This window comes from Loxodonta africana, chromosome 19 (assembly GCF_030014295.1).
Source record: "Loxodonta africana isolate mLoxAfr1 chromosome 19, mLoxAfr1.hap2, whole genome shotgun sequence".
NCBI lineage: Eukaryota > Metazoa > Chordata > Mammalia > Proboscidea > Elephantidae > Loxodonta > Loxodonta africana.
In genome coordinates this window covers 52,572,335-52,596,172 of record NC_087360.1, presented here as the reverse complement: position 1 = coordinate 52,596,172, position 23,838 = coordinate 52,572,335, and the positions used below count along the sequence as shown (strand labels likewise).

Here is a 23,838-nt window from a genome sequence, read left to right as displayed (position 1 = left end):
ATCTGGATGCCCTTTATTTCTTTATCTAGCCTAATTGCTCTGGCTAGGACCTCCAACACAATGTTGAATAAGAGTGGTGATAAAGGTCATCCTTGTCTGGTTCTCGATTTCAGTGGGAATGCTTACAGGCTCTCTCCACTTAGGGTGATGTTGGCTGTTCGCTTTTTATAAATGCCCTATATTATGTTGAGGAATTTTCCTTCTATTCCTATTTTGCTGAGAGTCTTTATGATGAATGGGTGTTGAACTTTGTCAAATTTCTTTTTTGCATCAATTGATAAAATCATGTGATTCTTGTCTTTTGTTTCATTTATGTGGTGGATTACATTAATTGTTTTTCTAATGTTGAACCATCCCTGCATACCTGGTATGAATCCCACTTGGTCATGGTGAATTATTTTTTTGATATGTTGTTGAATTCTATTGGCTAGAATTTTGTTGAGGATTTTTGCATCTACGTTCATGAGGGATATAGGTCTATAATTTTCTCGTGGCGTCTTTAACTGGTTTTGGTATCAGGGATATGGTGGCTTCATAGAATGAGTTAGGTAGTATTCCATCCTTTTCTATGCTCTGAAATACCTTTAGTAGTAGTGGTGTTAACTCTTCTCTGAAAGTTTGGTAGATCTCTGCAGTGAAGCCGTCCGGACCAGTGCTTTTTTTGTTGGGAGTTTTTTGATTATGTTTTCAATCTCTTCTTTTGTTATGGGTCTAGTTAGTTGTTCTACCTCTGTTTGTGTTAGTTTGGGTAGGTAGTGTGTTTCTAGGAATTCATCTATTTCTTCTAGGTTTTCAAATTTGTTTGAGTACAGTTTTTCATAGTAATCTGGTATGATTCTTTTAATTTCTGTTGGGTCTGTTGTAATAGCGCCCATCTCATTTCTTATTTGGGTTGTTTGCTTCCTCTCCTGTTTTTTTTTTTTTTTTTTTTGTCAGTTTGGCCAGTGGTTTAGCAATTTTGTTGATTTTTTTCAAAAAATCAGCTTTTGGTCTTGTTAATTCTTCGAATTGTTTTTCTGTTTTCTATTTCATTTAGTTCAGCTCTAATTTTTATTGTTTTCTTCTGGTGCCTGTGGGTTTCTTTTGTTGCTTTCTTTCTATTTGTTCAAGTTGTTGGGATAATTCTTTGATTTTGGCCCTTTTCTTCTTCTTGGATGTGTGCATTTATTGATATAAATTGGCCGCTGAGCACCGCTTTTGCTGTGTCCCAAAGGTTCTGATAGGAAGTGTTTTCATTCTCACTGGATTCTCTGAATTTCTTTATTCCATCCTTAATGTCTTCTATAATCCAGTCTTTTTTGAGCAGGGTATTGTTCAGTTTCCAAGTGTTTGATTTCTTTTCCTGTTATTGATTTCCACTTCTATGGCCTTATGGTCAGAGAAGATGCTTTGTAATATTTCTATGTTTTGGATTCCGCTAAGGCTTGCTTTATGACCTAATATGTGGTCTATTCTAGAGAATGTTCCATGTGCACTAGAAAAGAAAGTATAGTTGGTTGCTGTTGGGTGGAGTGTTCTGTATATGTCTACGAGGTCAAGTTGGTTGATTGTGGCATTTAGATCTTCTGTGTCTTTATTGAGCTGCTTTCTGGATGTTCTGTCCTTCACCGAAAGTGGTGTGTTGAAGTCTCCTACTATTATTGTGGTGCTGTCTATCTCACTTTTCAATGCTGAAAGAGTTTGTTTTATGTATCTTGCTTTCCTGTCATTGGGTGCATGAATATTTAATATGGTTATATCTTCTTGGTGTATTGTCCCTTTAATCATTATATAGTGTCCTTCGTTATCCTTTCTGATGGATTTAACTTTAAAGTCTATTTTGTCAGAAATTAATATTGCCACTCCTGCTCGTTTTTGATTGTTGTTTGCTTGATACATTTTTTTCCATCCATTGAGTTTTAGTTTGTGCCTCTAAGTCTAAGGTGTGTCTCTTATAGGCGGCATATAGACGGATCTTGTTTTTTAATCCATTCTGCCACTCTCTGTCTCTTTATTGGTGCATTTAGTCCATTTACATTCAGGGTAGTTATGGATAGGTATGAATTTAGTGCTATCATTTTGATGTGTGTTGTTGATAGTTTCTTTTTCCCACTTAAGTTTATGTGCTGAGTAGATTTTTTCTTATACATGGTGGTTTCCTCATATTTGTTGTTGATTTTGTTTCTGCTGAGTCTCTGTTTTTCCCTTGTATTTTATTTTGATGAGTAGGACAGTTTGTCTTCTTTGTGGTTACCTTGTTATTTACCCCTATTTTTCTAAATTTAAATCTAACTTCTATTTCTTTATTTTGCCGTATCTTTCTCTCCATACGGAAGATGTATGATTACATTTCTTAGTCCCTCTTTATTATTTTAATGTTGTCTTCTTTTATATAATAACATTGCTGTTACCCTGTTTTGGGCTTTTTCTTAAATTTTTATAATCTTTGTTTTTTTGGATTTTCTTGTCTGGGTTGACTTTTGGTTGCTCTGCCCAATTTTCTAGTCTTGGATTGATATCCGATGTTATTGATTTTCTAACCAAAGAACTCCCTTTAGTATTGTAGTTTTGGTTTGGTTTTTACGAATTCCCTTAACTTGTGTTTATCTGGAAATGTCTTAATTTCACTTTCCTATTTAAGAGACAGTTTTGCTGGATATATGATTCTTGGCAGGCAATTTTTTTCCTTCAGTTTTTTAAATATGTCATCCCATTGCCTTCTTGCCTGCATGGTTTCTGCCGAGTAGTCCGAGCTTGTCCTTATTGGCTTTGCTTTGTAGATGACTTTTCGTTTATCCCTCAGTGCTCTTACAATTCTTTATCTTTGGTTTTGGCAAGTTTGATTATAACATGTTTTGGTGACTTTGTTTTCAGATCACCTTGTGTGGAGTTCAATGAGCATCTTGGATAGATACCTTCTCACCTTTCACAATATCAGGGAAGTTTTCTGCCAACAAATCTTGAACAATTTTCTCTGTTTTTTCTGTTATCCCTCCCTGTTCTGGTACTCCAGGCACTTGTACGTTATTTCTCTTGATAGAGTCCCACATGATTCTTAAGGTTTCCTAATTTTTAAAAAATTCTTTTATCTGATTTTTCTTCAGATATATTAGTGCCAAGTGATTTATCCCTCACGTGTCTGTCAGTTTGTCGTACTGTGGGGGCTTGTGTGTTGCTGTGATGCTGGAAGCTATGCCGCCAGTATTCAGATACCAGCAGGGTCACCCATGGAGGACAGGTTTCAGCTGAGCTTACAGACTAAGACAGACTAGGAAGAAGGACCCGGCAGTCTACTTCTGAAAAGCATTAGCCAGTGAAAACCTTATGAATAGCAGCGGAACATTGTCTGATATAGTGCTGGAAGATGAGCCCCCCAGTTTGGAAGGCACTCAAAAGATGACTGGGGAAGAGCTGCCTCCTCAAAGTAGAGTCGACCTTAATGACGTGGATGGAGTAAAGCTTTCGGGACCTTCATTCGCTGATGTGGCGCGACTCAAAATGAGAAGAAACAGCTGCAAACATCCATTAATAATCGGAACCTGGAATGTATGAAGTATGAATCTAGGAAAATTGGAAATTGTCAAAAATGAAATGGAACACATAAACCTCAATATCCTAGGCATCAGTGAGCTGAAATGGACTGGTATTGGCCATTTTGAATCAGACAATGATATAGTCTACTATGCTGGGAATGACAACTCAAAGAGGAATGGTGTTGCATTTGTCGCCAAAAAGAACGTTTCAAGATCTATCCTGAAGTACAGCGCTGTCAGTGATAGGATAATATCCATATGCCTACAAGGAAGACCAGTTAATACGACTATAATTCAAATTTATGCACCAACCACTAGGGCCAAAGATGAAGAAATAGAAGTTTTTTATCAGCTGCCGCAATCTGAAATTGATCGAACATGCAATCAAGATGCATTGATACTTACTGGCGATTGGAATGCAAAAGTTGGAAACAAAGAAGAAGGATCAGCAGTTGGAAAATATGGTCTTGGTGATAGAAACAATGCCGGAGATCGAATGATAGAATTTTGCAAGACCAACGACTTCTTCATTGCAAATACCTTCTTTCACCAACATAAACGGCGACTGTGCACATGGACCTCGCCAGATGGAACACACAGAAATCAAATTGACTACATCTGTGGAAAGAGGTGATGGAAAAACTCAATATCATCAGTCAGAACAAGGCCAGGGGCCGACTGTGGAACAGACCATCAATTGCTCATATGCAAGTTCAAGCTGAAACGGAAGAAAATCAGAGCAAGTCCACGAGAGCCAAAATATGACCTTGAGTATATCCCACCTGAATTTAGAGACCATCTCAAGAATAGATTTAACGCATTGAACACTAGTGTCCGAAGACCAGACGAGTTGTGGAATGACATCAAGAACATCATCCATGAAGACAGCAAGAGGTCACCGAAAAGACAGGAAAGAAAAGACCAAGGTGGATGTCAGAGTAGACTCTGAACCTTGCTCTTGAGCGTCGAGCAGCTAAAGCAAAAGGAAGAATTGATGAAGTAAAAGAACTGAACAGAAGATTTCAAAGGGCTTTTCGAGAAGACAAAGTATTATGACATGTGCAAAGAGCTGGAGGTGGAAAACCAAAAGGGAAGAACAGGCTCGGTGTTTCTCAAGCTGAAAGAACTGAAGAGAAAATTCAAGCCTCGAGTTGCAATAGTGAAGGATTCCATGGGGAAAATACTAAATGACGCAGGAAGCATCAAAAGAAGATGGAAGGAGTACCCAGAGTCATTATACCAAAAAGAATTAGTTGATATTCAACCATTTCAAGAGGTGGCATATGATCAGGAACCGATGGTACTGAAGGAAGAAGTCCAAGCTGCTCTGAAGGCATTGGTAAAAAACAAGGCTCCAGGAATTAATGGAATATCAATTGAGGTGTTTCAACAAACAGATGTAGTGCTGGAGGTGCTCACTTGTCTATGCCAAGGAATATGGAAGATAGCTTCCTATCCAACTGACTGGAAGAGATCCATATTTATTCTTATTCCTAAGAAAGGTGATCCAGCTGAATGTGGAAATTATAGAACAACATCATTAATATCACATGCAAGCAAAATTTTGCTGAAGATCATTCAAAAACGGCTGCAGCAGTATATTGACAGGGAACTGTCAGAAATTCAGGCCAGTTTCAGAAGAGGACGTGGAACCAGCGATATCATCGCTGATGTCAGATGGATCCTGGCTGAAAGCAGAGAATACCAGAAGGATGTTAACCTGTGTTTTATTGACTATGCAAAGGCATTCAACTGTATGGATCATAACAAATTATGGATAACATTGTGAAGAAAGGGAATTCCAGAACACTTAACTGTGCTCCTGAGGAACCTTTACATAGATCAAGAGGCAGTTGTTTGGACAGAACAAGGGGATACTGATTGGTTTAAAGTCAGGAAAGGCGTGCGTCAGGGTTGTATCCGTTCACCGTATCTATTTAATCTGTATGTTGAACAAATAATCCGAGAAGCTGGACTATATGAAGAAGAACGAGGCATCAGGATTGAAGGAAGACTCGTTAACAACCTGCATTATGCAGATGACACAACCTTGCTTGCTGAAAGTGAAGATCACAGCCTTCAGTATGGATTATACCTCAACATAAAGAAAACAGAAATCCTCACAAGTGGACCAATGAGCAACATCATGATAAACGGAGAAAAGATTGAAGTTGTCAAGGATTTCATTTTACTTGGATCCACAATCAACAGCCATGGAAGCAGCAGTCAAGAAGTGAAAAGATGCATTGCATTGGGCAAATCTGCTGCAAAGGACCTCTTCAAAGCGTTGAAGAGCGAAGATGTTACCCTGAAGACTAAGGTGCGCTTGACCCAAGCTATGGTATTTTCAGGCTCATCATATGCATATAAAAGCTCGACAGTGAATAAGGAAGACCAAAGAAGAGTTGTCGCCTTTAAATTGTGGTGTTGGCGAAGAATATTAAATATATCATGGACTGCCAAAAGAACGAACAAATCTGTCTTGGAAGAAGTGTGTCCAGAATGCTCCTTAGAGGCAAGGATGGTGAGACTGCGTCTTACATACTTTGGACATGTTGTCAGGAGGGATCAGTCCCTGGAGAAGGACATCATGCTTGGCAGAGTACAGGGTCAGTGGAAAAGAGGAAGACCCTCAACTAAGTGGACTGACACAGTGGCTGCAACAATGGGCTCAAGCATAGCAACGATTTTAAGGATGGCGCAGGACCGGGCAGTATTTCGTCCTGTTGTGCATGGGGTCGCTATGAGTCGGAACTGACTCGACGGCACCTGACAACAACAACAACAAGTGATTTGTCTTTGAGTTCAGAAATCCTAGCTTCTACTTCCTCAATTCTGCTTCTCTGACTTTCTATTGAGTTGTCTAATTCTGTAATTTTATTGTTAATCTTCTGAATTTCTTATTGCTGTCTGTCTGTGGATTTTTCCAGGTTATTAAACTTTTCATTATGTTCCTGAATAATCTTTCTAATTTCTTCAGTTGCTTTATCTGTGTGTTTTTGGCTTGTTCTGTGTATTGCCTCATTTCCTTGCCGATGTCTTGAGGGGTTCTGTATGTTAAACTTTTGTATTCTGGCTCCGGTAATTCCAGGAATGCACTTTCACCTAGAAGATCCCTGGATTCTTGTTTTGAGAGCCTGTTGAAGTGATCATGGTCTGTTTCTTTATGTGACTTGGTATTGACTGTTGTCTCTGGGCCATCTATAAGTTATTGTATTAGTTTATGCTTGCTTACTGTGTTGTAGCTGCTTGCTTTGTTTTGTTTTGGTATACCCCTATGGGTTGCTTGAGTGAGCTAGCTTGATTATTTTTGCCTTTGGAGCTCTGGTGTCCTGTCCCCAGCTGGCTAGAGCTGTTATCAGGTATATCAGTTTAGGAGTCCATTCAGTTTTCTTGTATGAATTCAGCTCAGGTTTCCAGGTAGCTGATATCAAGTGTGTAGTACAGGTCTGTCCTACAGTCTTAGAGGGGCAGGGGTGATTGGCGTATATACTGGTATCTGATTGCAGCAGGGGGTCACGCTCTGAACAAGGCAGGGGGCTGAGAACCGACCCCCGAGTGTCTCTGAGGAAAACGTGTTCCTCTTCCCTAGAGCGTGCTGGTGGGTGGGTTCTGCAGATGGACCATGGGCACCCAGAGTTTTTGGTTGTAAGGACTGGGAGGTACCAGTTGTCTTTGGATCCGTTTCACGAGCTGGGTGACCTGAGTGGAGCTGCCAGTCCTTAGGTCCCTGATGTGGGTAGGCGAGGACCTTGTTTAATAGGCAAAGCAATGTTGAACGTCAAACACCCACCTCTCCACTGCACAGCTGAAATGGTTGGAGTTTGCCAACAAGTGCCTGTTCTCCCCAAAAGAGGCCCACACAGGTCCATGCAGAAGGGAAAGGTGCTCAAGGTCCACAGACGGTTTATGTCTGGACAGGAGCCGCTTCTGTCCTGAGCTCCCCCGGTTAATGGAGCTAGCAAATTATCTTTTCCCCCCAGTTGCAAATTTTTTCCTTCCCCAAAGCTGGGAGGACGGCTCCAGGTGCTCAACAGGGCCTGTCTCAGGCCCAAGGATTCAGCCGCTGAAGCTGGCTTGGGGGTGGGGGGGCGCGGTAGAGTATACGCAAGTACATAGCTTTTGCCGAGAGCACGTTCTCCTCAGGTTCTGGAGATGTGAGTGGGCTGCGTGGCTGGCTGCTTCTCCCTGAGGAAACTATAGCCGAGCCCTAGTACCAGCCCGCTGCCGCCACCACTGCTACCGCCGATCTGGGAAGGGTGCCTGAGGGCTCCCCGCAATTCAGGTCCGGTAACTCCTCTCCACTTCTGAACGGCCTCTTCCTCCCTACGCCCCTCAGTTCCTTGTCTAAGCTTGCCTTTCATACTAAGGGCTCCCAGATTGTTACAAATATACTCGTTTCCCTTGTTTTTTTTGGGTCTTTGTTGTAAAGAGGGCTCGCCAGACGTATCTGTCTATGCCGCCATCTTGGCTCCTCGAAATGTAACGTTTTGTAAAAAGAAAAATCTATGACAGTGATCTTGTATTTTTACTCAGATGAATTGCTTAGTATTTGTGGCTTTTGTCTTATTCATGTGACAGCTCTAAGTGGTATGGTAGCAGTGTGCTTTCAAGACTGCGACCAGGAAACAGTAGCAGGTCTTGTTGGAGGTCGTTTAAAAAAAAAAAAAAAACCTAAATCCTCTGGTATCCTTAAATGACCAGTGTTTTTGAAAATTTATTGACCAGTACACTTGCTCCCTCTTACTTTGGGGGTACAAGAAATAAACTAGAAAAATAGAAAAGTTAATTTTGTTCTGTTATATTCTTTTATAATGTACATCAAATCACGGACTTTTAACCATAGCTATTTATGCTTAGCAGCCCTGGTGGCACAGTGGCTAAGCGCTTGGCTGCTGATTGAAGGGTCAGCAGTTCAAACCCAGCAGCTGCTCTGTGGTAGAAAGATGTGGCAGTCTGCTTCTGTAAAGATTACAGCCTTGGAATCCCTGTGGGGCAGTTCTACTCTGTCCTGTAGGGTCACTATGAGTCAGAATTGACTTGATGTCAACAGGTATGGTTTGGTATCTATGTTTAAACACGTAATGACATGGCTATAAGTATTTTATGAGCTATTTTTAACCCTCATAACATTTATAGGGTTCGAAGATGATTTTTATTGTTTACCAGGACTTTAAGAAAGCCACCAGTGTTCCTGGGGTTTTAAATTATATCTTAGAATAATTTTGTTCTTTGACTTTCCACAGGAATCTGTGGGTTTAGTCTCCATGTTCCGGGGACTAGGCCTGGAAACTGTGTCCCATACCCCTCTGTTACGAGAAATGCCTCCTTTAGGTAAGTGAAAAACTAACCTGAGAAATATGGTGGTATGTATGATTGCTTTATTCTTAAATTCATAATGTGTATCGTCAGAAAATTACTTTGGAACATGTTCATCTTATAATTATAGCTGACGTTTGGCTCTTCCATCCAGGTAGAGGCATTTTTGGCCGAGGCTTGTCTGCTAATATGGTGCGCAAGGACAAAGAAGAACCTCATCCCACTTCTCCAGATCCATCAGTGTTGGCAGGTGGGGATAGCACGTTGGCAGAGGCCACCATTGGTTGGAATAGGTGGGTAAAGTTACCTTCTCAGGTAACCACCATATTCAGATGGTATATCTGTGTAAGTCAAAGGAGAAACTCTGAGAAGGGTTGCATGTTTTTATGTTAAAGAATGGACATTTTCCAAGACGCAAGGTAATTATGAGCCCAAGAGATAGAAAGGTTCACAGAATCAGAGACTACATCAGCCTGAGACCAGAAGAACTAGATGGTGCCTGGCTACAACTGATGACTGCCCCGACAGGGAACACAAGAGAGAATCCCTGAGGGAACAGGAGAGCAATGGGATGCAGTCCTCAAATTCTCATAAAAAGACTAGACTTAATGGTCTGACTGAGACTAGAGGGATCCTAGAGGTCATAGTGTCTGGACCTTCTGTTGGCCCAAGAGTGGGACCATTCCCAAAGCCAACTCATCAGACAGGAATTGGACTGGACTATGGGTTTATAAGGTAGAAAAAGATACTGGTGGGGAGTGAGCTTCATGGCTCAAGTAGACACAGACTATATGGGCAGCTGCTGTCTGGAGGGGAGATGAGAAGGCAGAGGGGGACAAAAGCTGGCTGAATGGATGTGGGGAATACAGGGTGGAGAGAAAGAATGTGCTGTCTCGTTAGGGGGAGAGAAACTGGGAGCATATAGCAACGTGTATATAAGTTTTTGTATGAAAGACTGACTTGATTTGTAAACTTCACCTAAAGCACAATTAAAAAAAAGGAAAACTGATCTTTGCCTCTATTTGCAACATTTCAGAATGCTTGGAAGAGGAAGTTCAGATATTTCTTTATTACCATTGGGAAGAGCAGCTGGGGGGCTAGGCCGGGGAGTATACAGACCTCCCAGTGCACTCAGCCTGACTTCCCGGGACCCACCAGAGTTGTCTTCATCGCCACCTCTGCCCCAGTCCTCACTACACTCTCCAGATCGCCCTCCAGCTGTGGCTGTCGAACACAAGGAGAAGTAAGTCAGGAGCACTGCTATCTCTGGTTAATCATTGCTGTCCTGGGTAGCCTCTGTGTTTTGGCTCGTGTGTAGTGCTGTAAACAGTGTTTCTCTTGTCTCTTAAGTCCTCCTTAGGTGCTAGGTACTGCAGGGTTTTTTCCCTCAGTGGGGAGATTGTCAAACAGGAGGGACAATTGCTGACTAAGTGAAATGGGGTTAACAGTATATATAATGTATACCAGAGAGTAGGGTCATTGCTTTTCATTTCCTTTCCAGTGCAGACATAGGCAGTTCTTTGTCATGTACAAGATAAGGAAATTGTTTAGAAAAAATATTGTGCAGCTCATCTTTCTTTATAGAACTGTTTCTTGTGAGTTAGCTGACCTAGCTTATTGCAGTGATAATACTAGGACAAGTAAGGTGACTTTGCTTCTCCAATTAGACATTGCTAAGAATTTCTCTTCTAGCCTCCAAAGCTTGCTTTTGCTTGTCTTAATTTTTCGTTTGTGTAGCTTTAAGCCAAGTGTGAAGTGTTATTGTTTTCCCCAGGCTTTATTTTGTATGTGCGTGTTTTTTTGTTTTTGTTTTGTTTTTTTGTTCTTGTCATGTGTGGGTGCTTTTGTTTTTAATTTTTGTTTTCCAGAGAGCTTTTTGTGAAGCAAGGATCAAAAGGAAAACCTCAATCTTTGGGACTGAACCTCATCAAAATACAGTGTCATAATGAAGCAGTTTATCAATATCATGTGGCTTTCAGGTATTCATAGCATTTTCTCTCTATATTGCTTACTGCTTAGAGAACAGTAATGACGTAATTTTCCTGGAATAACTGAATATTGTTCTGGATAATTCCTGATTATCCCCTCCCCCTAATAATGCATGTACTCATATCTTTGTAATAAGTTTAACTTTAAAAACATACTTACTTATATTACCAGTTCAGAAGTTTATTCCTGAGGCCAGAACTGTGTTTTCTGTGAGGTTAATGAAGCTTAGGGAGGCAGTGGTGGGGGTTCAGTGGTAGAATTCTCGCCTCCTGTTGTGCCTCATGTGCAGCCACCCCCCATTTGTCGGTGGACATCTGCGTGCTGCTGTGATGCTGAACAGGTTATCCATGGAGCTTATAGACTTAAGACAGACTAGGAAGAAAGGCCTGGTGATCTACTTCTGAAAATCAGCCAATAAAAACCCTATGGCACACAGTGGTCCATTCTGCAGCCAGTCATGGGAATGACGCAGGGCCACGCAGCATTTCATTCAGTTGTGCATGGGGTCACCGTGATTTGGGGGCAACTCAGAGGCAGGTATCAATAGCAGTGAAGCTTAAGTTCAGGGCCCTTTACTTACATATACCACTTTAACTAAATTTGTATAAGTAACTTTGTATTACTTTTCTTAAGGAGAGCCCCCCAAGTTGTATAAGATCCACACCCCACAAAACCAGGACCCTCACCTGCGTGAGTCATCAAACCAACATTTGATGTCTCCACAGAGGGAATCTAGGGTTAAATTCAAGGGTGAGAAAATCAGGGAAAATAATTTTGTATCAATAAATACAAGATTTATCTTACTTTTTTTAGATTAAGGATTTATATTGTTTGTGTTCTCTTTTAAGATCTTAGGGTAGTCACTAGCTAGAGGCTATTAGCCGAAACTATAAAAATGAATATTTTAAAATACCTGTGGAGAAAATGAGAAGATGGAAGCTATTTTGAAGGACATTTATTAATTGGTGGTACGAGAGGAAGAAGTGGAGTGAAGGAGCGAGGAAAGGAACAGTTGGGGGGAAACCCTTGAGCACAGGCTATAAAAATCAAAAGAAGGGTCCATTGGAATATGGAGTAGTAGTTGGTTGACTTTGGCCACAGGAAAAATGTTACTGGATTTGCTTTCCAGGGCATTCTTGGTGATTTCCTAGTACATAACCTAGAGTAAAAAAACAAAGGAGGGCATAGGTTATGAGAAACAGGTAGGGAATTTACCATTCAGGAGAAAAGCTTGTAAGAGGAATGAGAAATGGAGTCATAATTAAAGGGGGTAGCAGAATTGTGCTGGAGATTTCAACAAGGTAAGGAAGCAAAGTTGAGCACCTATGACAGGTAAAGGGAAGGATCCAGAGAAGGGGGTAAATTGAACCCCGAGAGGGGGAGGTAGTAGGAACATGAGATAAGCACTAAAGAGAGGGAAGAGTCCTTTTTCTGAAAACTGGTCGACAGATGTTTATGAAGTAGAAAGGCTGTACAAGAGTTCTCTCAGATCTCTTTGCATGAACGGGACGTGGAGAAGAGATGGATTTACAGGTTTCGAGAGTGTGTTTGTGAACCTTTGAAGCCCCAATGTGAAGGTAATGCTGGGTCATTGAGAGAATACTGAGAAGATGTATTAAAATGAAGTGGTCACCCTGTAGCTTTCTCGTAGTACATGAGGGCAAATTTAAGTTCTGTGTTTAGGGCATCCTCTATAAGAATTTTGTTGAAGAAGTGTTTTGAAATGTGGTGTTGGCATGTGAGTGCCTACTTTTAGGGGCAATTATGTTGGATTAGCACTTGACTTTTTTTTTTTTAAGTTTTTCTTATACTTGAACATACTTGACCCTTTCTAGCCTCGTATGTGGTTAAACTTCACAATTGTAGAGCAAGGTTGTGTGTTGTTGTGATATAATAGGACAATCGTTGTATAAAGTAGTTGAGTTTTTCCAGGCTGTGAGCTTTGTGACAATGGGTCAATAAAAAGTTGAAATTTCCATGAGTGAAAAAGGGTTAAATTAAAATCCTATTTTTTGAAAATGTTTTTAAAATGTGTTTATGCAGATTTTAAAGTAGGGGTTGGCAAACTATGGCCAACTCACAGGCCAGATCTGGCCTACTGCCTGTTTTATCGGGATGTGAGTATGCTCATTTGTTTACGTGTTGTCTGTGACTGCTTTCTTGCTATGACAGGCAAGGCCAAGTAGTGACTGAGATCGTACTGTCTGCAAAGCCTACAGTATTCACTGTCTGGATTTTTGCAGAAAAAGTTTGCTGACCCCTGGTCAAGGTTTGGATGAATATACATTGAAATGTTAAGGTACTTATCCTCAGGTGATAGAATTATGGTTTTTTTCTCCACCCCCCTCCGCAGTTACTTGTGTTTTCTGATGTTCCTTCAGTGAGCAGGTATCCATGGTTCAGGCTTCTCTTTGTTTTCAGATTTATTTGAATTTTTTAACATGACCACTAGATGGGGCTGCCCAACTAGATGGGGCAGGAGTTACAAACTCGTACTTCTGTAATATATGTAAGGCACAGCTATAGTAAAGATTGCTGTTCCGTTCAAATTGAAGTAAAATCCTCTCTGTTATTTTCTAGCCCCAACGTGGAGTGCAAAAGCATGAGGTTTGGGATGTTGAAGGACCATCAAGCTGTCACCGGAAATGTTACTGCTTTTGATGGATCCATTCTCTATCTGCCTGTTAAACTGCAACAAGTGAGACCAAATAGGAAATACACTTGTACTCTGAGTAATGGGAAATCATAGGCTCCCTGAACATTTGACTTGTACTTTCCTATTCTGAGAGGGCGGACCGATTTCTGTGTATCATAACTGGGAAACTTTTTCATTTGAGTTCTCAAGGAGTACCTTCTCTCCTGGGAGGAGTGGTTGGAAACCTTTGACCTCAGTAATAAAGATATTTTAAAATCCCAAATTCAAAGGAATTCTATTGTAGTTCTTTATTGGGTTTCTATTACCAAAAAATTTCTTAAATCCTAGTTGCTGTTGTGATTTTGTCCAATGCGGGCGGCAAAGTGAGGAAAAAAGCAGAAAAATTGTTTAAGATAGTTTAATGTTCCTCTGGAACACAGTGGGACTAGATTAAGACCTGGTAATTTTGTCATTTCTTTTTACTTGTATGTGTTTATTTGTTAGACTCTTGAGTTAAAAAGTCAGAGGAAAACTGATGGTGCTGATGTCTGCATTAAAATTCAGTTGACGAAGATCCTGGAGCCCTGTTCTGACTTATGCATCCCCTTCTACAATGTTGTTTTCCGTAGGTGAGAAGGAGCTGGTTTTATTTTCCCAGGATCCTTTCCCTTTAACTGCAGCCTTGTATCTGTAATAATGCTCTTCAAGAATCTTGAATGGCATGACACTACAGTGTCTAGATAGATGTGGAAGCATTTAATAAATAAATAGTTGCTATTGGAACTGTTGGAAACCCTGCGGGTGTAGTGGCTAAGTACTACGGCTGCTAACCAAAGGGTCAGCAGTTCGAATCCACCAGGTGCTCCTTGGAAACTGTATGGGGCAGTTCTCCTCTGTCCTATAGGGTCGCTGTGAGTTGGAGTGGACTCCATGGCAACGGGTTTGGTTTTTTTGGTTTATTGAAACTGACTTTCTCAAAAGTTATCTCACAAGTGATAGGCCAGATTTAGATACGTTAAAGCAGGATCGGAGATAGCTGGTTACGGGAATGGGATTCCTTTGGATTCATTCAGGGACTTTAAAACAGAACCTAATTTCTACCAGGAATGCACATAGCTCCCTTTGCCAGACTGATGGTCACAATTTTATAGGAAATGGCTCTCTTGGTTCTTTTTTAATGGTGAAAAATAATGTGAATCGAGCCTGGGAAATAAATTACAGATGTTTGGTTGGCTAATAAAAAGAGGCTGCAATCAGTGAGTATACCCCAAGATGCTTTGGTCATTTTCATTTAGCAAGATTTTTCTCAACATAAAAGCTATATTGTTCAGAGAGCAACATTTCTGACCCTTTAGACTTCCAGAATAAAACAGTCAACTAACCGACCCATTGTCATCGAGTAGATTCTTACTCATAGCGACCCTGTAGGACAGTAGAAATGACCCATTGGGTTTCCAGGGAGCAGCTGGTGGATCCTAACTGCCAACCTTTTGGTTAGCAGCCATAGCTGTTAACCACTGTGCCACCAGGGCTCCAAAACAGAGTAGTAGAGGTTAATTTTTTTATTCTTCTATTAGAAAATCCACTCTTAATTTTTATTTCAGGGTAATGAAACTTTTAGATATGAAGCTTGTGGGGAGAAACTTCTATGACCCTACAAGTGCTATGGTACTACAACAACACAGGTTGGTGTTTTTTTTTCCCTTTCTCACTTTTGAATTTTCAGGGAGGAAAATTTTCATCACGACCATTGTATTTAGGGCAAAAATCTCAGTAGTAGTATGTAATAGTAAATACAATTTGTCAGTTAAGTCTCTTACTTAGCTTCTTTAGTAAGTTTGCAATGATGTTGATTTGATTTAATTTGTTCCTGGTGCTTTCTCATTGTTAGGAAAGAGCCATATCTGTGCAAAGTATTGTTTCAAATTAGGGATGGAAATATCGGTCTCTTCTAGCACCCTGGGGTAAAGACCGCTTATCCCTTAAGATTGCAGATCTGGCCAGGCTATGCAGCTAGCATCCGGAGGACAGATGGAGGCCTTTTCCTGCTGGCTGATGTCTCCCATAAGGTCATTCGGAATGATTCTGTGCTGGATGTCATGTGAGTGAATGGGGGGCTACCTTTAACCTGCTGACAGTCTTCTGGAAAGTTCAGTAATAGCTGGCAAGAAATACAGATTGGAAATGGTTAGGTCTGGGCTTTTAATTGTAACTAGAGCAAGAATACTGAGTGGACATCTGAATGGAGATCTTCAGTATATTTAAGTCTCTGATTAAGAAGATTTAGTGTGCACACGTCTGAGTTTTTGTTTAATACTATGTAACATATATATTATTAATACAGTAAATATGGATGTGTATAATCTTGTAGTGGCTGCATGAAATCCTATCTTATACATAAATCTGTGTGCATTTCTGATTATTTTTTAGGATATATACTTAGAACGGAAACCCTGGTGGCATAGTGGTTAAGTGCTTCGGCTGCTAACCCAAGGGTCGGCAGTTTGAATCTGCCAGGCGCTCCTTGGAAACTGTATGGGCAGTTCTACTCTGTCCTATAGGGTCACTATGAGTCGGAATCGACTCGACGGCACTGGCTTTGGTTTTTTATACTTAAAAGTGAAATTGCTTAATAAAAGGTATGAACATTTTTTAAGGCTTTTAATATGTATTTAATATCACTGGTATTTAAATATATATTGACAAATTACCCTCTAAAAGTTTTATTCAGTTTATTTTCTAACTGTGTCTAACCCTTGAGTATTATCAAGCTTATAAATCTTTGCTTATCTCATAAATGCATTCATTTGTTCAACATACACTTACTGAACTCCAGTTATATACTGGAGTCTTGAGAAATATCAATTAACAAAACGAAACTCCCTCCCCTCATGGAGCTTAAATGTAGTCAGATGAGATAACCAATAAGTAATGTAGTAAGTAAATTGTATAGTGCATTCAGAATGATAAGAGCTATGGAAGGAATCAAGTAGAAAACTGAGCATGGGGGCTCAGTAGTAGGGGTGGAGAAGGGAAGAGCTGCATTTTAAATAGAGCGGCCAAGCTCATTTTAGCAAACACTTGAAAGAAGTGAGGGAGTTAGCTGCATGAATATGGGAGAAGGGAATTCTTGGCAGACGCAACAGCTTCAGGTGGTGTTTTAGTTATCTCGTGCTTGCGTAACAGAAATATCACAAGTGGATGACTTTAACAAACAAATTTATTTTCTCACAGCTTAGGAGACTAGAAGTGCAAATTCAGGGTGCCAGCTCTAGAGGAAGGCTTTCTCTCTCGTCAGCTGTTTCCTTGAGCCTCTGCTCCCAGGCAGTCTTCATGTGGCTTGGCGTGTGTCTTCCCCATCTCGCTTTATATCTCAAAAGAGATTAACTCAAAAGACACCGTATGCTAACCCTGTCTCATTAACATAATAAAGACAACACATTCCCAAAGGTTTTAACCCCAAGCCCAAAATCTTATCTTCTGAATCATCTAAATCAAATATGGGTGAGACTTGAGGTGTATTCCATCCTGGGGCAAAATTCCTCTTCATCTGTGAGCTGTGAAATCTACAGTACGTGTTATTTATTTCTAAAATACAATGGTGAACAGGCACAAAGTCGACATTTCTATCACAAATGGGAGAAATTGGAGGGAAAGAAGGGATAATGGGCACCAAGCAAGTTCAAAACCCAGCAGAACAATTTATAGTAGCTCTAAAGTTTTGAAAATGATCCTTTCTTCTCTGAGACCTCATCTGGGCCCTGGCCCTGCCCTCCAGACTCTGGGTGTTGGCCATGCCCTCTGGAACCTGGGTGGAGGCATATAGGCTCTGGGCTTTAACACCCTCTTCAAGGCCCTCTGTGCCTCTGTGACAGCAACTCTGCCCCCTCAGCTTTAGGTGGCCCATACTGTTAGTCCATCCGAGTGGTGACCCCACCTCCTTGGTCCCAGCAGGCCCCATTCTTCTGCTCCTTGGGCATGGAAGCCCTGCCCGCTCAGCTTTGGGCAGCAGTCCAGCCCCCCGGCACACTTAACGGCAGCCCCACACTCCGGAACCAAATTGGCAAAGTCCTAGTCTTTGAAACCTAGGGGGCTGTGGCCCCACCCATTCAGATCCAGGAGACCATGGACACACCCTTTGAAACCGAGAAGGCCCTGCTTCCTGTGCTCCTGTCAGTAGCTCTGCTGATCTCTGAGCTATTCCAGGCATGGCCCTTTTATTTTATTGGAGGGCAACAGGTCTAGCTCCTTTGGTCTGTTCCCCGCTGGTAGAATTTAAAGAGGCAGAAAGTGTTCTTTCCTTCCATTTTTTCTCAGTCCCCTTCGATCTAAGCTGTTGAGTTTTCTGTTGTGGTAGTTGGTTGGATCCATCAGGCACAGGCTTACCCTCTTTAACAAAACATGTGTAGCCACGTCCTTGGTGAACATTCTAGGACACGTGTCCTTAGTTTGTACAACAGAATTTCCCAGATCTTTTAAGTTCTGTTTTCACTTCACGCAGTTCATTTTTAAGTCCACCTTGTTCCTCTTGGATTTTACTTACATAAGCGGCAAAGAGAAATCATATGGCCTTTTTAAGATCTTGCTTAGAAATTTTATCAGCCAAATAACCAAATTCATCACAAGTTCTGCCTTCCACGAAACATTTGAACATAATTCAGACAAGGTCTTTGCCACTGCATGAAAAGCATCGCCCTTCCTTCATTGTCCAGTCACATGTTCATTTTTTTTTTTTAAAGCCTCACCAGAAGCACATCTACCGTCCACGTTTCTAGCCGCATTCTGTTGCTGGCACCGTACGTATCCAAGACGATGGAGGCTTTATAACTCTCCTCACTTTGTTCTGAGCCCTCATCAGAGTTGCCTTTGCTGTCCGTTATTCTACCAGCAGTCTCTTCAAGGCAATCCAGGCTTTAACTATTACCCAGACCCAGTGCTGTCGAGTCGATTCCGACTCATAGCGACCCTATATTTATATATTTTTAACTATTAGGCACCTTAAAACTCTTCCAGCCACTACCCATCACCCAATGCCAGAACCGCTTCCACATTTCGGTATCTGCTAGAGCAGCACCCTGCTCTTCTGGCACCAATTTCTCAGTTACCAGTGCCTTAGTTATGCTGCTCTACCAGAAAGACCACGAGGGGGGCTTGAACAGACATTTCTTTTCTCACCGTTTAGGAGGACAGAAGTCCGAATGCAGGGTGCCGGCTCTAGGGGAGTGCTTTCTCTCTCTCTTGGCTCTGGAAGATCCTTGTCTCTCTGAGCTTCTGCTGCTGGGTGATCTCCGTGTGATTTGGCATGTGTCTTTCCCATCTCTGTTTCTCTCACCTGCTTGTTCTAATCTGTTTTATATCTCAAAAGAGATTGACTCAAGACATACCATACGCTAATCCCGTATCATTAACAAAGACAGCCCATTCCCAAAGGGTGTTATAATCGCAGGCATAGAAGTTAGGGTTTACGATATACTTATTCCTCACTTATCTATCGACTGTCTCTTTATCTGACGTTTTGCATTTATGACAATAGTAAAAAAATCTAATATCCCACTATTTTGTGCATTAATGAGGGGGCAGGCATGGCAGAAAGGGCTGTAGAGCGTCCCTTCCTCCGGGAGGGTGTCCCATTAAGCCTCTTGCAGGCAGGGAAGTTGCACTTCTCCATGGCCGGCCTCCAGGCAGACTCACAGGCAGTACGGAACCTGCAGGCACCTGTTGAGGTTCCCAGCTCCTCTGCAGCCTGAGGCTCTGCAGCAGAATGTTGTTAGTTAATTGCCACTGAGTCATTTCCGAATCCTGGCAATCCCATGTGGAATACTACTTGCAATAAAAAGGAAGGAACTATTGATAGTTGCAGTAACCTTGTTGGATCTCAGCGGGATTATGCAGAGTGAAGAATGTCAACCTCAAAAGGTTACATACTTATGGTTTCATCATATATCATTTTGTTAGGGAACAAATTAGTGGGGAAGGTGGGAGGCATATGAATATGAAAGAGTAGTGTCTTAGTTGTCTAGTGCTGCTATAACAGAAATACCACAAATGGCAGTCAACTCTAGGGAAAAGGTATTTCTGTGTCAGCTGTTGGGGTGGGAGTGGAATTCTTCTCTTTTTTAGCTTCAGTACCCCTGGCCTGTCTTGATTTTTTGGTGAGCAAGTTTTGCAGAATACCAATTACCCAGAATGGTGATAGGAGCCAAATGGGTACTAAAAATTAAAAGAAGACAGGGAGAAAAGTCCGTGGTTAATTAAATTGGAGGTAAACAAAGCTAAACAGATTTCTCTACTTTAGTACTTCCCAGAGCCTGATGTGTAATGTATGTTGTGGCTCTGCAGGAAGGGGTTATGATCTGCAGAATGGCTGAAATTTGATCATGAAACCTTTCCGCCCCCTCACTGCCTCTCAAGGGACTAGCGTTCCTAAGAAGTAACACCTTGGGTGACACTGGTCTCTAGAAAAAATGTCCAAACTCTGATCCTTGACTTACACAGGAGTTTATCTCTGGTCCCCACCTGTCTTCAGCCTTATTGCTTACTAATTTCTGCCTCTTTCACCTCCTCCCTATCCCCAATACCAGATACTTGATTGTCCTCTAAGTACCAGTTCCTTTGCCAGGAGTGTTGCTCATTCCTCTGAGCCACCCATTTCTGCCTAACAGATTTCTCCTTCAACTACCAACTCAAGCGTATCTCCTCTGTAAGCTTTCCTTGACATCTCTGGGCATATTTACACATGCTGTCTGCAAGTTTCCTGTGTTGCCTGGATTATAGCATTATAGAGGTTACCGCAAGAGCATATTTGTTCATCGCAGGTCTTTCTCTGCATCTTCAGCATTTCAACCAGTGCCTGTTTTCTGATAGGTATTTGTCATTTCTTCCTTTAGCTAGGAAAGGGCAAATATAGTTTAAAGAATTTTTTAGTCTGCCTCTGTAGATTATACGTTAATAATGTGGATATAAAATATTTTGGTGACAAAAGTACCTTTATTTTAAGGAGTACCATGAATTTTATTTATTTATAGTTGGTGTTTTAATCTTTTTTTTTGTGTGTGTGAAAGAGGTGAGAGCAACATCTCCTAAAAGAGACAACTGAAGCCTTCTCGTTTTCTCAGCTGGGATTATACCCGGAAATTGTTTGCTCCCTCCGTCCCTTTTATAGTGCTCTGTGTATACAAATGTGATCAAAAGTCTTGTCTCTCTTTGCAAAGGCATGCTGTGTATCAGCAGAACAAAGAAAACTTCCAGGATGAATGCACTAAGCTTCTGGTTGGCAATATTGTTATAACCCGATACAACAACCGCACTTATCGTATTGATGATGTGGACTGGAATAAGACTCCAAAAGATCGCTTCACAATGTCTGATGGGAAGGAGATCACATTCTTGGAATACTACAGGTAGAAGAGACTGGGTTTGGGCCTAGGTATAAGGGTAGGATGTGTTCTGCCATTCTCTAACAGGATATTGAGCTCCATGATAGCATACAACTTGATAGTTTTAGAATAATTGGATTGGTAATGTGCCTAAGATTGAATGAACTTGTTTGTGGGATTTGACTTGAGTATGCTACCTTTACAGCTTAGTCTCTTTTAGTACTTGCAGAGGTTACTTTGTAAATCAATCTCAGGGCTTTGAATTGTATTTCTTTTCCTGGTTTGATTATAGAAAACTGGTTGCAGAGATTAAATTCGAGTCATTAGTCATTTCACTATCATTTTATCTTCTGGTTGCCTAAGCCTTTTAGCCTGATGCAGTGTTTAACAAAGTCTCCTATACTGTTTGCCTTATTTAATTTGCAGCATAACTTGAGCCTACTTTTTCCCGTTATAAGTAGATTATGATCCATTTCTGGTAGATCTCTGACAAGGATATTATGCAAATTATATACCCAGTCCTGGTTAAGAGACTCAGACTGTGTTGCTATAAGAGCAGTGATGATGCTTCTGAAATTTTTTCCTGCCTCTACCCTGCTCTAGCAAAAACTACGGGATCACAGTTAAGGAAGAGGACCAGCCACTGCTGATCCACAGGCCCAGTGAGAGACAGAATAACCAAGGGATGGTGAGTGGGGGGTGTCAGGCTTACACTGTCAGCTTAAACTCCACATTCTGTCGTCTGTTTTTAGTCTTCTTCGAGGCTCTCCGGCAGCCATGAATCAGTGATTACAGTGGGACTGGGAAAAGGTGTGCTACTTCACACTGGCAGGATATGCTTTTGAAGTCTCCACAAGGAGGAGCTAAATATCTACACGAGTGATTTAGGTTAAAGGAATAGAAAGAATTTTCTGCTAATGAAGATTTAAAAGTTGGGTCTATTAGGGAAGTTACAGACACTCATTTTAACTGGGGTAAGGGTCAGGGGAAAGTGCCTTGACACCTGACTCCTCTGTCTTAAATGTGAAGACTGAAGATCAAAAAAAAAAAAAAAAAGATTGAAGCACACCGCATAATAGGATGTATTGTCTTAGAATTAGGAACCTTGTGGTACAGTGGTTAATCATTCAGCTGCTAACCAAGAGGTCCTAACCAGCCAGCAGCTCCATGGAAGAAAGATGCGGTAATCTGCTTCCATAAAGACTACAGCCTTGGAAATCCTATGGGATAGTTCTACTCTGTTGTTATAGGATCAGTATGACTTGATGGCAATGAGTTTCGTTTTTGAATTTGGTCTTTGAACTGTCTTGGGACCCAAGAGGGAAATAATTTTTTTCTATTTTTTAGTTTTTCATCTCTTTGTTGACAGTTTTATATTTTCCACTTTATCTATTGTAATACGCTATGTGTGTTGTAACTGAGGTGAAAAAGGAGTGAAATACTTCTACTGTTTTACTGCCTTCTTACCCGGGATTTTATATTCCTTATTGTGTAAGCTGTATCACTACAGGATCAGCCCAGGGCCGTGGTATGTCTTGTACAGGTCAGGGGAACAGTATCCTCTTTGATTGCCTTGTTTTCCCCCTCTGTTCTTTCTTTAAAGTTGCTAAAAGGCGAAATACTGCTGCTGCCTGAGCTTTCCTTCATGACTGGAATCCCAGAGAAAATGAAGAAGGACTTCAGAGCCATGAAGGTTGGAGTCTTGCCATTTTTAGTAGGAAATACCTGGTTTTAGCAGGAGGTCTTTTGGACAGCAGTTTGATCTAGAACCAGGCCCAGATTCTGGCTCTGATAGTGGCTTGCATTGTAACATGGACAGCCGGGCTCCACGTTCCCTTCTGTAAAATATGTTCCATGCCCCTTCCCACACACAACGTGAAAAAGCCAGTTTGACCTTCCTTTTGAAGGTTGCTGGAACAGTAGAGGGAATGATTATAAGGTAGAAGAAATAACTGTCCACCCTCTGCAATCCCATGACTGTAAACTGTCATGTGACCAGAAATGAGGTTCTTCGAGAGCACTAAATTATTCTGGCATTTCCATAAGCCTTCTGTTCATTTGAAGGTGTGGAGGGAGATAATGTAGCAAAAGTCAACAAGTCAGAGCATGAGACAAAAGGGTGGAAGTTTATTCTGTGGGACTCTGAGTTTACTGAGTGTGTTGGGCTCAGTCCCATAGGAAATAGTTGAGAAGCTGAAATGTGTACAGCAGCCTCCACCCAGTGGAGTCCGGAACGTGAGTGCTTAAGCTCCGCACCCTGATTCCTGAGGCTTTCCACAACTGTGAGCTACTTTCTGCTGCCTCACGTTCTCCATCCTTGTCTGTCTTATCCTTGGATTCATGCTTGTCTCAGGTGCCATGTTATTTTTAGTAGCATAAGGAGCCTGAGGTGAAATTCCTGTAAGAGACTTCTTTCATGCTTACCTTCTGGTACTTCTGCTTTTAATATGTAGGTCCAAGGCACCTTCCTTACAACTCCCAGTTGCCTAATGACTTTATGACCACAGAGCTATTTATATAGCCCCCATAGGCTTACTGGAGCCCTGGTGACACAGTGTTTAAGAGCTTGGCTGCTGACTAAAAGGTCGGCAGTTCAAATCCACGAGCCGCTCCTTGGAAACCCTATGGGGCAGTTCTGCTCTGTCCTATGGGGTCACTATGAGTCGAAATTGACTCAACAGCAATGGGTTTTTTTTTTATTATTATTAATAGGTTTACCCTAATGACTGCCTTGCAGGGAACAACAGCTGTACAATTCATTAGTCCCAGAAGAATAAGTAAAGAATTCACTTATGTGATACAGAATCTTCGTACATACTTTTGTTAGACATTGTTTCGCAATAAAGATTCAGCAGTCACCTATTATGGGCCTAATACTGTGGCAAGCTCTGGACCAAAAAGTGTCATACGATGGTCATAAGATGGCATTAAATGGCTAATATAGTATGACATAAAGCATAAAACTGGAGGTGGTTTTCCTCTCATTGATGTTCGACTGGATGCCTGA

At 41.3% G+C, this 23,838-nt stretch overlaps 1 protein-coding gene across 2 annotated transcripts in view; it reads left to right on the top strand.

The window, feature by feature from the left end:
- The window catches only part of PIWIL2 (piwi like RNA-mediated gene silencing 2), an 81,244-nt gene that overhangs the window by 5,752 nt on the left and 51,654 nt on the right, over positions 1-23,838 (top strand). For both annotated transcript variants that reach the window (XM_023551024.2, XM_003412477.4), the window contains exons 2-12: positions 8,759-8,846; positions 8,986-9,124; positions 9,868-10,074; positions 10,700-10,810; positions 13,401-13,518; positions 13,960-14,084; positions 15,060-15,140; positions 15,443-15,556; positions 20,667-20,855; positions 21,435-21,519; positions 22,435-22,524. In XM_023551024.2, the coding sequence (XP_023406792.2) occupies positions 8,759-8,846; positions 8,986-9,124; positions 9,868-10,074; positions 10,700-10,810; positions 13,401-13,518; positions 13,960-14,084; positions 15,060-15,140; positions 15,443-15,556; positions 20,667-20,855; positions 21,435-21,519; positions 22,435-22,524 (1,347 nt within the window). The remainder of the gene's footprint in view (positions 1-8,758; positions 8,847-8,985; positions 9,125-9,867; positions 10,075-10,699; positions 10,811-13,400; positions 13,519-13,959; positions 14,085-15,059; positions 15,141-15,442; positions 15,557-20,666; positions 20,856-21,434; positions 21,520-22,434; positions 22,525-23,838) is intronic.